We start from the raw sequence: 13,347 nt of genomic DNA, 5'->3' as shown, positions 1-13,347 counted from the left end.
GTTGTTCAGTCTTGGGATCTTTCTATCCAATTGCATACTGCAAATAGGAATACCCCTTTAGGGTGGTTATTATCTGCATTTTCCTTTTTTTCCTTTTTGGGTCCCCGTTAGTTAGGAGAGCCTCTGTATTCTTTTGCATTCATTTAATACAAATCATTATCCATTCGGGAAAAAAAAAGGGCGCATCCTATGACCACATCAACTTGTTACATTGTTCGTCGACAATAATCCAAACCATCACACAATGGATGTGGCTTCTATCAAGTCATTGGACAATTCCAATGAGGGATAACAGCGAGGGGAACCACACTCCTCCAATAGGTCCCAAACCACCTCCACTCTTTGTTTTCTCTCACTGGAACTGTCCCCAATTACACAAGCACAGACCCAAGGACTTCTGAAAACCAAATCTGACCCTAACTCCAACCTTACCCCCACTGACCGATTAAGGATCATGGAGACATGAATCATAACGGGCAGGGCAACGCAGGTCTCTGGTTTGGCCTGCTTTATTGTCATCCCAAGGTGTAAAAATGAACAAAATGTATCTTTTATGCTTGAACTGAACCATTGATAGCACAATGCTCTTACAGTAATACAAAAGCACAGATAGCCAATATACACTAAGATCAGAATCCAAAAATTATGCATTTTCTCATTCATAAAATGAGTGACGCAATGATACCCAAAATACTTCAGTTTCATCTTCAGGTATCTATTTACTTTTCACTATCTGATCTGTACATTTTACTGCATTTCAGTTTTCATATGTAAGGACCTATAGCTCTATATCAAAATAACAAATCTGCATAGATCCAATACCATCAAGAAGACCTGTTTGCTCTCATAAAAACAAATAATAAAAAAAAACCTATTTATAGAATTGATGCCGAGAGTTAGCGGTTTTAGTAAAGCCAGGATTCATTGGTGTAGGAGAAACCTGAACTTCACAACTAAGAGAGAGATATCTTACCCTTATGTACAGGCATGTTCTAATATGAAAGTTGATTTGCATATGGACATTGATCTAAGTGATGACAATCCCAATGTTCATTCTCATGGACCCAGATAGCCTATCTGTGAGGTTTCCGTCATGCATGGATCATCTGCAATTATTTTCGAAGCCATCACTACAAATCAAAAATTATAAAAAAAATTTTGCTATTAAAATATTTAAGTATCTATGGTATCAGTTGGATTAATCAATGTCTCAAAAGTAGACTGGATGATCATAACCATCTGTCAGTGATCTTTGTGGAATCCTTTAATACATATTTCTCAAGTCCAGAAGAATGCAACAGAAATGATTGTTACCAGCATGCCAATCTTTACCCCTTTGTATATGGACAGGCATTTTGCTGTCATTAGTAGGTGTTCCAGAAAACGTAGTTCAAAATTTCGCCGAGATCTCGGAAAACTCGAGAAACTCGAGCTTCTCGAGACGAGTTATTATACGAAACAAAAAAATGAAAAACAAAACTCGAAATACTCGACCGAGATTTCGAATATTTTGAGAATCTCCGTGAAATCTCGAATATTTCGAGAATCTTGACCTCCTCAGTTCTCATAGAGTAATAGTATTGTATTGTTGGGATTTGGGAGTTAAGACGTGCAAGACTAGGGTAGTAAGGTGTCTATGACTTATGTATTATTCATTGTACTTAGGTTGGGTGTCTATGTAATATGCATTGTGAACACTTCATTGTATATTGTGGTTTGTAGTAGAAACTTTAAGTCTTTAACTATTTCTTAAATAATTATTCAATATTATGTGCATAATTTACTTGTTTTACTTGCCAATTATGTCTCATATCATTCAAACAATGTGTAGAATAAGCAATATTACATTAAGGGTTCGGCCCAACCAAGGTGCAAATCTAAAACACCAAATTGGGCCCCTTTTTTTTTTTTTTTTCTCTCAATTTGAACCTTTAAATATGTTTATTACGCCTAAAACAAGCTTACCTTAAAGTTTCGGTGCCAACTATGGCCATATACCCACCAAAACCAAAAAAAAAAAAAAAATACACTGTCTCGCCGAGATCTTGAAAAACTTTATGGTCCAGACCGAGTTTTAGAACCTTGCCAGAAAATGGATGTTGACAATCACCCCTACAGATGTATCACCAATGCGCTGATTCTAATACAACTCAATAGAATGAGGTGATTCAAATAATAATACCATAACTTGAATTGATAATCTGACACTTATTATTAATTTATAACTTAAGATGTCTATTTTTGTCAACTATGTCAATATAAGGCTTTCGAGTTTTGAGTATTCTGTTCTCAAATTACTGCATAAAACATTCTATAATTTTTAAGGTGAGGATAACATTTTGACAAGTTATTTGCAAAAAGTAGCAAGACGAAGTACAGAACCAGCAAGCCGAACAAGCTGAACATTCACCAACACATAGGGACATCAGGAGTTCATTGTCTTGGCATTTTGAACAAAAGAGAGAAAATGCTGTCCCAATAACCCTAACCTAATGTAGTTAAGAGCTCTGTTAGCAAAAACGCGTTTAAAACGGAGTTCCCCTTGCTCAATAACCCTAAACTCCGTTTTAAATGCGTTCCCATTTTTTACCATTTTAAACACGTTTTGCTGTATGTTTCCCAAACATATGAGAAAAATGACAAATAGCAAAAATCCCATTTTAAACACGTTCCCCTTTTTTTGGCCTCTTTTAAGACCTTGGACTTGTTGAACAATGGCTTACTTAACTGACCATATCTCTTTCTCCCGAACTCTAATTGGCCTGATTCTTTCACCAACGTAAAGATGACTCGAAGGGCTACATTTTTCATGATATCACCTTCAACTCAATCTCAATGCATGGACAACGAAATTAGAAGCATGTATTTCAAATAAAAATTCCTCAATTTATATGAGAATAGTGCCGTTTTTTGGTTCCCTTTTTTTTTTTAATTTTTTTTTTTTTAAATATAAACGTTTGAAACCCGTACCATCCGTTTTCCGTTGTTTACCGTTCTCTGTTTTTTTGACCGTTTTATTTGACAGTCCGTTTGCAATTTTTTACCATTTAAAACCCGCACTGTAAGAGTCCTTTGTTTTGTTGTTCCCCTTTTTGCTTACTATGGTTATGAGTGTCCAAACGGGCCAATTAGGCATTGGAATACTTTATTTTGGCATATGGTTAAAATCTATGGGCACCATAAGGGGGTACACAGGATTAAGTATATAAATAGGATTGTGTGGGTCCCATGTGTTGTTAAGTTAGTTAATTTAGTCTAGAAAGAGTCTTTTTTAGTTAAATATTTCTTTTTAATGTCTAGGTAAGTTTTTTTTTAGTCAGCATTCTTTTTTGATTTGTTTCTATTTTGGAATAGCTTCTATTTTCAGTTTTTTAGAAGATTTAGGTAAGATTGGGTCTATATTGAGTTACTAATTTGGGTTATTAATATTTTGTTAAAGGACTGCTCAATCTGGTTTAGAAACTCCATAAGTTCTAGAAACTTTCTATTTTCAGATTCCTTGATTCTCAAGTTTAGGAATTTAGGGATGTCTCTAATTTGAGAGTTGTGTTAAGAATAGAAAATTGAGGTGTTAGTTAATCTATATATTAGTGGTCTGATATGCTATGTAATGAAATCAATTGATAATGGAATGAGTTAAGGTCTAGTTTTATTTTGAAGTGGAGGTTGGTGCCTCACCTTTCTCCTCGCTTTTTCTTCTAAAATCACTGTTCATGTTACTGTTCTTGAGTACTGTTCACAGTTCCAGAACAGCCCCTTATCTTCTCTTTCCTTTTCTCTTATCCTCTCTTGAGCCCACCACAACAGATTCTTCTTTTGATCTTCATTATAACCATAGTTTAGGATTTAGGGTCAAAGAAGCTGCCAAAACTATAACACCAGATTAGAAAAATGGGTTACTGAATAAATAAGAAATTTGTTTCAATACCCCTATACTTCTTTGTCAATCAGTCTAGAGCTGGAATAAACTCCTATTCTTACTTTGAGAATGGTGGAAAGAAAAAAAAACATCTACTATCTAGTCAGGCTTTAAGTTTTGAGGTGTCTTCAGGATTATCTACTATCTAGTCAGGCTTTTGAGTTTTGAGTTATCTTCAGGATTTGACAGGTAAAAAATTTGTACCAGAAAATATCTGAACATATCAAGGAGAAGTAACATACAGAGACCAAGAGATTTCGGTAGAAGCACCTCCTAATAACTATAAACTGGTAAATCATTGATTTTGATGGGTCAGTTAAGCCATCAGACAGTGATGGGATGCTGAGTGGTATGTTGATAATCACAGAGGATAAACAGACATTTTGTTCCCAATTGGGAAATTGCACAATTACTCGCTGAAGATTTTAGATTTTCAGAAGTGAAACTACAATTATATTCAAAGATAATTATTGGGGCCATCAAAGGAACTGTCCCATCACAGAACTAAACTCTAAACTCTAAACTCTAAACTCTAATAACTAATAATGTGGTGTCCCCCATGATTATTGGTTGTTATAGTGTCAACTATACCTAAAATTCTTCAAACACAAACAAGGATTGTCCAATTCAACTCAACTGAACCATATCCCAACTAGATGGGGTCGGGTACATGTATCCTGTTGCACCATTCAACTCTATGCAAAGCCATACATACATGGATTGTTCAAAATTAACAATACCACAACTTTTGATAGGGCAACCACTAACAGAAAAGGAAAACCAAGGATCGAATGACTCCAATGTCCCATAACAACCAAATGTTTGCATGTAGAGAACACTCGTCTCAAACAAGAATAGCCGGTCAACTACACAAATTCTGCTTCAAGATTCCACTGAAGTTCAGATTACCTAAATAACCAATCGTCAAGTCTTTCTCTCAACCCATACTCATTATAGCCTTTGTCCTTTGAAACCTAAATTTGCCCTAGTTAGGTACAAAAGTAGCATCTCAATTGACCTTCACTCATCTTGTCACCTAATGGAACTACCTCTTAAAGCTCCACAAATGCATTCATTATTAAGTTTATCTTCTGTCTACCACTCACCTATCTTAATATCCTAGTTTTAATGGGTCTCGATCAGTCCTATCATAAGTTTTATTCACAATCCAGGTGAAAAATAGAAAGTTTGATCTATTAAATAGAAAAAAATTGAAACTTGTTAACAATGATAACGAATTTTCACACCTTACTACTCTGCTTCTAAACCAAACACTTATCCCAGGAAATAGCATCGAAAATGCAAACACATGCAGATCTAAACCAAACACGTACCCTAGGAAATAGCATCCAAAATGCAAACGCACGCAAATATCACATAGAACAACAGAAAAGTTTACCATCTTTGAACCGTTTCTGCCTTTCAATGTTAACATTGCTGCTTCAGCGAAGGCCTGGGCTGCTTCTGCATCAGCTTCTGCAGCTTCTGCCTCCTTTGCTGCCTCTTCAGCTTCTGCCATGGCTGCCTCTGCCTCTGCAACTGCTCGAGCGGCAAAAGCAGCAGCCTCCTGTGCAGTCATATTTCTTATCTTTGCCAGCTCTGCATCAATCTGGGATCTAGAAAGAATTTTGATATCATCCTTGTCTGTTCTGGAAGTATGCTTTGGTCTTCCCTCAAGAAGTAGCAAGCCAGAGCTTCTTCCTTCTGACGTCAAGCGTGGAGCAATCCTGTACTTACGCTTTACCTTTCAAACAATGGCAGCCAAGAGTATTATGGTTCAATGTACTGCTGAAACATGTCACTTAACTGAAAACAGAGGAAAGGAAACACTAAGACGCAGATCAGGGTCATTGATCAAGTGCTCAGCTGAAAACTATGTTGAGTACTTGATCTACTTCTTCCATCACAGAATCAAGTAGCATGTTTTATCAAATGAGTCCTAGTTCCATCTAATCTTCAATCAAGAAGAGTTCACTGTGCAAATGTCATGGAGTCTTATTTATAATCTTCAAAAACAAACAGATAAATAAGGAGCACAGATGATTATGGAGAAGCCAGACAAGTGCCAGCAAGACTAGCAACAAAAATATCAAGAGGAAGACAATGCACCAATAAAATGCTGTAACCCACGTGTATTAACTGCCAATCAGCCCTCATTAAAATACCCAATTCCATAATCACATATACGAGATACTTTTTCCCTCTCCAGAATAAAATTCGACACCTTAATAAAGATCATCTCCACGTACATACGTTCAGGGGTGATGGAGGTGGAGCTATTGTTTGGAATCATCAGGTGGTACAATCTGTGAGGGAGTGATGCAGATCCAAGTTACTTTCAGAAGCAACCCAGGCCAGAACCATAGTTTGCGGTTCTGGTTTGGATCACTTTTGAACCAGTTTCAACCGCATGTGGTTCAGGTTCTGGTTCACCTGAAGAACCAGGTAGTGGGGTCTCCTTTTAGGCTGTTATTTAGTTGTTTTAATTATAAATAGTGGTGTAATCAGACTGGAATAACTCTTGTAAATTCCGGTCTAAATTCCAGTCCTGTTTAGAGCCTATTTCATTCACTTTCCCAGCTTTCCTAGTTAAATTAGGAGTCTTAATTTCAACATGCAGTTGGAGGATGATTTCTATCTGTTTTGACCTCTAGTTGTCATGTTCAGTCAAGGATTGATTCCTATTGGTCTCAGCTTTCCTGAGGTCATTATATCAGCCTTACTAAGTCTTTAAATACATGTAATAGGCTCACAGCCTACCCATGATAGTAATAGTTGAATGAATATGCTTTTGCCCCAATGTTCTGTGAGATTCAGAATTTTAATGTGAGATGCAGAAAGCTCTTGGAGAGATGCGAAGGTGAAGTTGGTGGGATTCCAATCCAATGTTTGAAATTTCAATCGAAATGACCGAAGATTCACGAAATTTTTCGGTTTCGACAAAGGTCAAAACGAAACCATGTGCGATATCTGGGTCTAACCAAATTTCAACCATGTTTCGAGTTTCGGTATTGTTTCTGTCAAACCCTTTGTATAAAATGTATGGTTTCGATCGAAATTTCAACCATGATTAGGGTTCTGAACTTCTGATATCATTTCGTTAGTTTTGACGGTTTTGACTCCAAAGAGGGGACTTCCTAGAAAACCTTTTTGGTCACTCCCATATCTTTGTAATGAATCATGTATAACATTTGATAATTATGAAATTGTTTCTAATTTTATGTTTATTCATTCCTAATGCATATTTTAATTGTTTTAATTGAATCATGTCAAAATTCCAGGTAAGTCACGAAAGAAAAGAACGCAGGAAACCCTAATGCTCTGAGAGTTTTTTAAACCCTTGGCCGCCGCTTTGGAGCCGCCTGGCCGTATATGGCTGGGCTGCTCCCCTCCTCCCTTCCTCTCTCTCTCTCCGTCTTCCTCCTCCTCCCCCTTTCTCCACTTTTCTTCCTTTGTTCGGTACTAACTGCGCAGGTTGAAGTCTCTCGAACTGTTGTCTCTGGGTGCTCGCTCTGTAAGGTCGCCACCCGGCAGGTCGCCTCTTCTGCTAGGCCTGCCGTTTCCCTTGGATCCCAGGCTCGATTTGGCAGCACCCGCTTGGTAGCCGCTTCGCTGGGCAAGCTTCTCCGTCAACTTTGTTCGACTCTGCTTCTCCCTCGTTCGTCAGCTCCTCCGCCGTCATCGTCTGCATCACTGGCGCTCGCAACCATCCGCCGATCAGTCTCCTGCTTGTTTGGCTTGCAGTCTTGCATCTGCCAGCCTCGCTTGGCCTCCCTCCTGCCGGTTCCGCTGGCTCGCTTGGCCTTCGGCCATTTCGCTGCCAGCTGCAAGGGTGCAGCCCGCAAGGCTGCTTCTTTGCTCGGCCAGCAGTCTCTTCGCAGTTGCCCTCCGCAAGGCCAGCACCCTCCATCATGGCGGTCTCCCTCACTAGGCCAGCTGCTCGTTTGGCCGTGGCCCTCCACAAGGCCAGCACCCATCCGCCTTGGTTGCCTTCTAGCCGGTGGTTCCTGACTTCCTCTTGGCGGCTAGGAAGATGTGTTGAGATCAGTTGTCTAGGGTTTGGGGGACCCTACTGGAATTGTCTTTGTTGCCCCTCTTCTTTCTTTTGGGCTTCATTGCTCTCGTTTTAAGCCCATGTGAGCTTATGTGTTGCATTGGTCTTGCCCATGTGGGCTTTTGTGTTGCTTTGGACATGCCCATGTGGGCTTTTGTCATCTAGTTTCTTGCTGGCCTTATGGGCTTGTATTGTTGTCCTTATGGACTTTTGTTTCTCTTTTTGGGACTTCAATACATTTTCTAATCACCCAAAAAAAATTGAATTATGTGTGTTCTAGTACTAAATTAGGTGTATATAGCAGCATAAAACGTATACTACCAACCTAGGGTCCAATGCCAAACTACCATTCTTTGTGCTTTTTTACAATCTAAGGGTTCCACTATGTTTAGAGGGCCTAAACAAGGCTTTGCCGAAATTTGAAGGCCTAATTTAGCCATTTGGGCCTCGAAACCAGCAGTCGAAACCTACAGCTGAAACTTAACAGGTTTCAGTTGAAATTTTGCAATTTCGCAAAATATTTCAGTAATTCGAATCTTGTTCCAATCTAGTTCCAAGTGAGAGGCTTCGTTCATATTCCTCACTTCTATTCTTCTTCTTCTTTATTCTCCATTGAAAATCAGGTTAGTACAGAATTCTTTCTCAGTCCATATGCATACTATATTTGTTAGAATCTAAAATTCTCTTAATCAATACTTCATAGATTTCAGATCTGCTTACATATACAGAAACCACATTTCATAATCCATTGACCCACAGTTCCAAATTGATATTGTTCTAGTTTTCTTAGAGTCCTACTTCAGGTTGGACTCTAGTTCTCTCTTATTTTGAAGATCAGATTTTAATTATTGGTTCAGATTAATATTCTGCTCATATTCCTGATATTTGATGGCTATTCTGATCCCTTATTTGTTTCTGGTTTAGTTGTTTAAATTCTGATTTCCATGTTTGAGAACCCTAAATCCAAGAATCCTATTGTCAATATGATAAGCCAATAACTCCAGATCTGACCATCAGATTGCAATCAGATTTTGAGAAGTTATTCCTGCCCATTAAAGTGACATTCGACCAGAATTTTTAGTGTCATCTGACATTCTGCTTGTTAGTTGTTGTTGTTGTTGTTGTTATTATTATTATTTTGAATCCGACCCTGTTTACTTTCACCGCAATCTGGAATATTTTAGATTTCTTAAACCTATTGTCTCAAGTATTTTAAAAACCCATCAGAGAGGCCCAGTAATGTTGCTCCCATAGAATTAAAACTCGGAACTTGACTCCTTGGAAAACCGAGTTGACTCGAGATATCTCGAGATCTCGATCGAGTTGGTGCATTTCCAACTCGAAACCTGGTTTTGGTGGGGTTTACACCTAGTTTGGGTCTGAAACTTGGTACTCAACCTATTTTAGGCCATTTAAACACAATGGCACTATCAGATTTTGCAAAAACAAAGTCCTAATATGAGTTTCACTTCGGACCCTAGGTTGGTAGGCAATGACGTACTAAAATACCCTACTCTACACATAATTTAGTAATAGAAAGCAATCAAAACATTCAATTAATGTAAAACAACTTAAATAAGCATTAGAATTGTTAAAGTGTACAATACATCAACCCTTGAAAAACCGAGTCAATTCGAGAGCCGAGTTGGTGCACTTTTTTTTTTCTCCACTCGAAGCCTCATCTCGGTGGGTTTTAGACCTAGTTTGGGTCTGAAACTTGGTATTCAGCCTATTTTAGGCCATTTAAACACAATGGCACTACCAGATTTTTAAAAAACAAAGTCCAAATAGGAGTTTCACTTAGTGGGAAAGCAGGACAGACATTACTTATGCTAGAAACCAGGACATACACACTTATTTATGCCTAATATCATTTAAGTAAATGCTTCATTTACTTAAGATATTATTCATAAATAAGCAAATACCCCCCTATTTGAATCCAATAAAAATAGTTAAAAAATCAAATTCCAAATGGAAAAAAAGTCAACCCCCCAGTTCAAGAACAAAAACTAGATTTTCGACGGTAGGTGAAACTTTCAACTTTCTAATGCTGCGGTTTTTCTCAAATCTAAAAATTTCATAAATCTTATTATGGTAAAACATTGCTAAAAACCATAAGTGCGGTAAAATATTCATTTGTTTTGATGTCAAAAAACTATTTTCATTGAGCGATTTTGCGGCGTTAGCGAATTAAGTTTGACGGTACATAACTCTTTCAATATAAATCAGATTTTAGCAATCTTGGACTTGTTCAAAGCTTTCCAACAAGTCCAAGATTGCTAAAATCTGATTTATATTGAAAGAGTTATGTACCGGTCAAACTTAATTCGGTGTGTGCGAACGCTGTCAAAATCGCTCTGAATGAAAATAGTTTTTTGGACATCAAAACAAATGAATATTTTACCGCACTTATGGTTTTTAGCAATGTTTTACCATAATAAGATTTATGAAATTTTTAGATTTGAGAAAAACCCCAGCATTAGAAAGTTGAAAATTGCACCTACCGTCGAAAATCTAAATTTTGTTCTTGAACTGGGGGGTTTACTTTTTTTCCTTTTGGAATTTTATTTTTTAACTATTTTTATTGGATTCAAATAGGGGGGTATTTGCTTATTTATGAATAATATCTTAAGTAAATGAAATACAAATACAAAACCATTTACTTAAATGATATTAGACATTCTATCTTGGTTCCTGGCATAGATAGGTGTCTGTCTACCAAGATTTTCCAGCAAGATCCCGAGATCTGGCACTCATATAAAGGACCTAGATGGGCATTTTCCTATGTCAAACCGAGATCTAGGAGAGATCTCGACCGAGATCCGAGATCTCGGAGAGACAGATATTGTACTTTTATGACTCGACCCCCATCTCGTCTTGGGATTTCGAAAAATCGAGAAACTTGGCGAGATCTCGCGAGTTCTCAAATTATGGCATCCATAGGAGTATCTAAAGGGTAACATCCTAACAAACTAGTTTCAGCCAATAAATCTAGGACATACTTCCTTTAGGAGAGAAAAATGCGTTTAGAAGATCTGGCAACCTCAATCCAAAGAAAGTACCGTAGCTTTCCTAGATCTTTAATCTCAAACTCCTGGACAAGAAAGGACTTCAATCAGCTAATCTCATCACCATCATTGCCAGTGACCACTATGTCATCAACGTAGACTATAAAAACAATGGGTTTTCCACCAACCCTCTTTATAAAGAGAGTGTGATAAGCATTACTCTGCTTATAGCCCACAAAAATCATGGCCTTGTGAAACCGGCCAAACCATGCTCGAGATGACTGCTTCAGCCCATAAAGTGCATGCTTCAATTTACACACCTTACCTTGGTTTTGTCACAAGAGAACCCTGGTAGAATGTCCATATACACCTCCTCATCCAGTTCTCCATTGAGGAAAGCATTCTTCACATCCAACTGTTATAATTCCCATCCAAGATTGACTGCATAGGATAGCAAAACCCGAACAGTATTCAGCTTTACAAAAGGGGCAAAGGTCTCCTGGTAATCAATGTCGTATGTCTGGGTGAACCCCTTTGCCACGAGTCGTGCCTTATACCTATCCACAGTGCCATCCACCTTCTGTTTCACTACAAACACCCACTTACATCCAACAGTTCTCTTCCCAGGTGGAAGAATCACAAGCTCCCATGTGCTATTTTTTTTTTAGGGCTTCCATTTCTTCCATCTTTGTTGCCTTCCACTTTCCATCTGATAGAGCTTCCTGCCAATTGTTAGGAATACGAACAGAAGAAAGAGAAGAAACAAAAGCACGAAAAGATGGAGAAAGGGAGTCATAAGAAACAACATGGGATATAGGATGCTTAGTGCAAGCCCTGACACCCCTGCGAATAGCAATAGGTAAATCAGGAGAAGAAGTATTACCAGGTGGAGAGGCAAGTTCTGGAACCAGGTTCGGCAATTGGATGGGTACCAGTGCTATAGTTGATTGAAGCAGCTTATGTTTCCTTGTATAAGTCTTTACATTAGATTCATTAATCCTCCTCTGAAATTCACTAACGGTTTTTTGGACTGGAGTCTACTCCCCTTGAGTAGAAATGTCAACAACATCATCTGGGATGGTCTCCTCCTGTATAGGAATCTCTCCCCCTGAAGTAGAGGGAGGACTAGGAGTAGGAGGAATAGGGACAAACTCATTGTAAACAGACTGTAGGGGAGGTTCTATAGTCAGCATATCTTCACTAACACTCTCCCCCTGAAGAGGTGAGGACAAATAATAAGACATAGTCTCATGAAAAACAACATCCATACTGACCAATGTATGCCTGGCAGGAGGATAATAGCACTTGTACCCCTTCTGGGTGGCAGAGTACCCCAAAAAAATGCAGCGAAGACTATGGGGTTCAAATTTACTAGGGGACCTAGTATCCCTAGCATAGCAAACGCAGCCAAACACCCTAGGGGGAACAATAAAAGAAGAAGAGCCAAGTAAGAGCTTGACAGGGGCCTTGGAATCAAGAACCCGACTAGGCAACCTATTAATCAAATAGGCCGCAGTGAGGATAGCATCTCCCCAATAAAAGGAAGGAACATGTCGAGCAAACACAAATGCTTTGGCCACCTCCAAGAGATGGTGGTTTTTCCTTTCAGCCACACCATTCTGGGCTGAAGTATCAACACAGCTGGTCTGATGTAAAATCCCATAGGCAGCAAGGTATCTTTGGAACTGATCTTCCATATACTCTGCCCCATTGTCACTTCTCAAGACCTTGAGAGTGGCATTAAATTGGGTCTGGACCATCGCGTGAAAATGCTGAAAACAAGAAAAAACCTCATTTTTTGTGTGCATCAGGTAAACCCAAGTGAATCGAGAATAATAATCTATAAAAGTGACATACCACCTATGAACAGAGAGAGAAGCTTTTCGACTAGGGCCCCATACATCAGTATGAACCAATTGAAATAAGGAAGAAGACCTTTTATTAGACATAGGATAGTTTGAACGTGTCTATTTGGCCAAGACATAAGGCTCACAAAAAAAAATCTTCCTTATTACAATTTTTTATTAATGCTGGAAATAAATGTGATAAAGTTCCTAATAGTCGAGAATGCCATTGGTGTACTTCAGAGGAGAATGATGCAGGCTGACATAGCTGAGCAGCTAAAGCCTATGTAACAAGAGGGTCACCATCAAGCAGGTACAATCCACCATGCACTTTACCCGATCCAATTGTCTTCCCCGAGTCCAGATCCTAAAAGACACAATGAGATGGAAAAAAAGTCACTTTACAATTCAGATTTTTTGTAATACTACTAACAGATAGAAGGTTAGTAGTGAAATTGGGAATATGCAACACAGAAGACAAGGTAAGAGAAGGGGAACAACTAATGGATCCATTCCGGGAAA

At 38.5% G+C, this 13,347-nt stretch overlaps 1 protein-coding gene across 3 annotated transcripts in view; it reads right to left on the bottom strand.

Moving 5' to 3' along the window:
* Positions 1-628: 628 nt before the first annotated feature.
* The window catches only part of LOC122660451 (telomere repeat-binding factor 1-like), a 48,347-nt gene continuing 35,628 nt past the window's right edge, over positions 629-13,347 (bottom strand). For 2 of the 3 annotated variants that reach the window (XR_006332692.1, XR_006332693.1), the window contains exons 7-9: positions 5,319-5,663; positions 974-1,106; positions 629-834 (exon numbers count right to left, since the gene is read on the bottom strand). Coding sequence is in view for 1 of the 3 variants with exons in the window: in XM_043855758.1 (XP_043711693.1) it covers positions 1,092-1,106; positions 5,319-5,663 (360 nt within the window). In the remaining 2 variants the exon portion in view is untranslated. Of the gene's footprint in view, positions 835-880; positions 1,107-5,318; positions 5,664-13,347 lie in introns of those variants that run through there. The other variant, XM_043855758.1, reaches the window with a different exon arrangement.

The sequence above is a fragment of the Telopea speciosissima genome, chromosome 4 (assembly GCF_018873765.1).
Source record: "Telopea speciosissima isolate NSW1024214 ecotype Mountain lineage chromosome 4, Tspe_v1, whole genome shotgun sequence".
In the NCBI taxonomy this organism is placed as follows: domain Eukaryota; kingdom Viridiplantae; phylum Streptophyta; class Magnoliopsida; order Proteales; family Proteaceae; genus Telopea; species Telopea speciosissima.
Note: the sequence above shows the minus strand (reverse complement) of the source record. Positions and strands in the feature narration are given on the sequence as shown.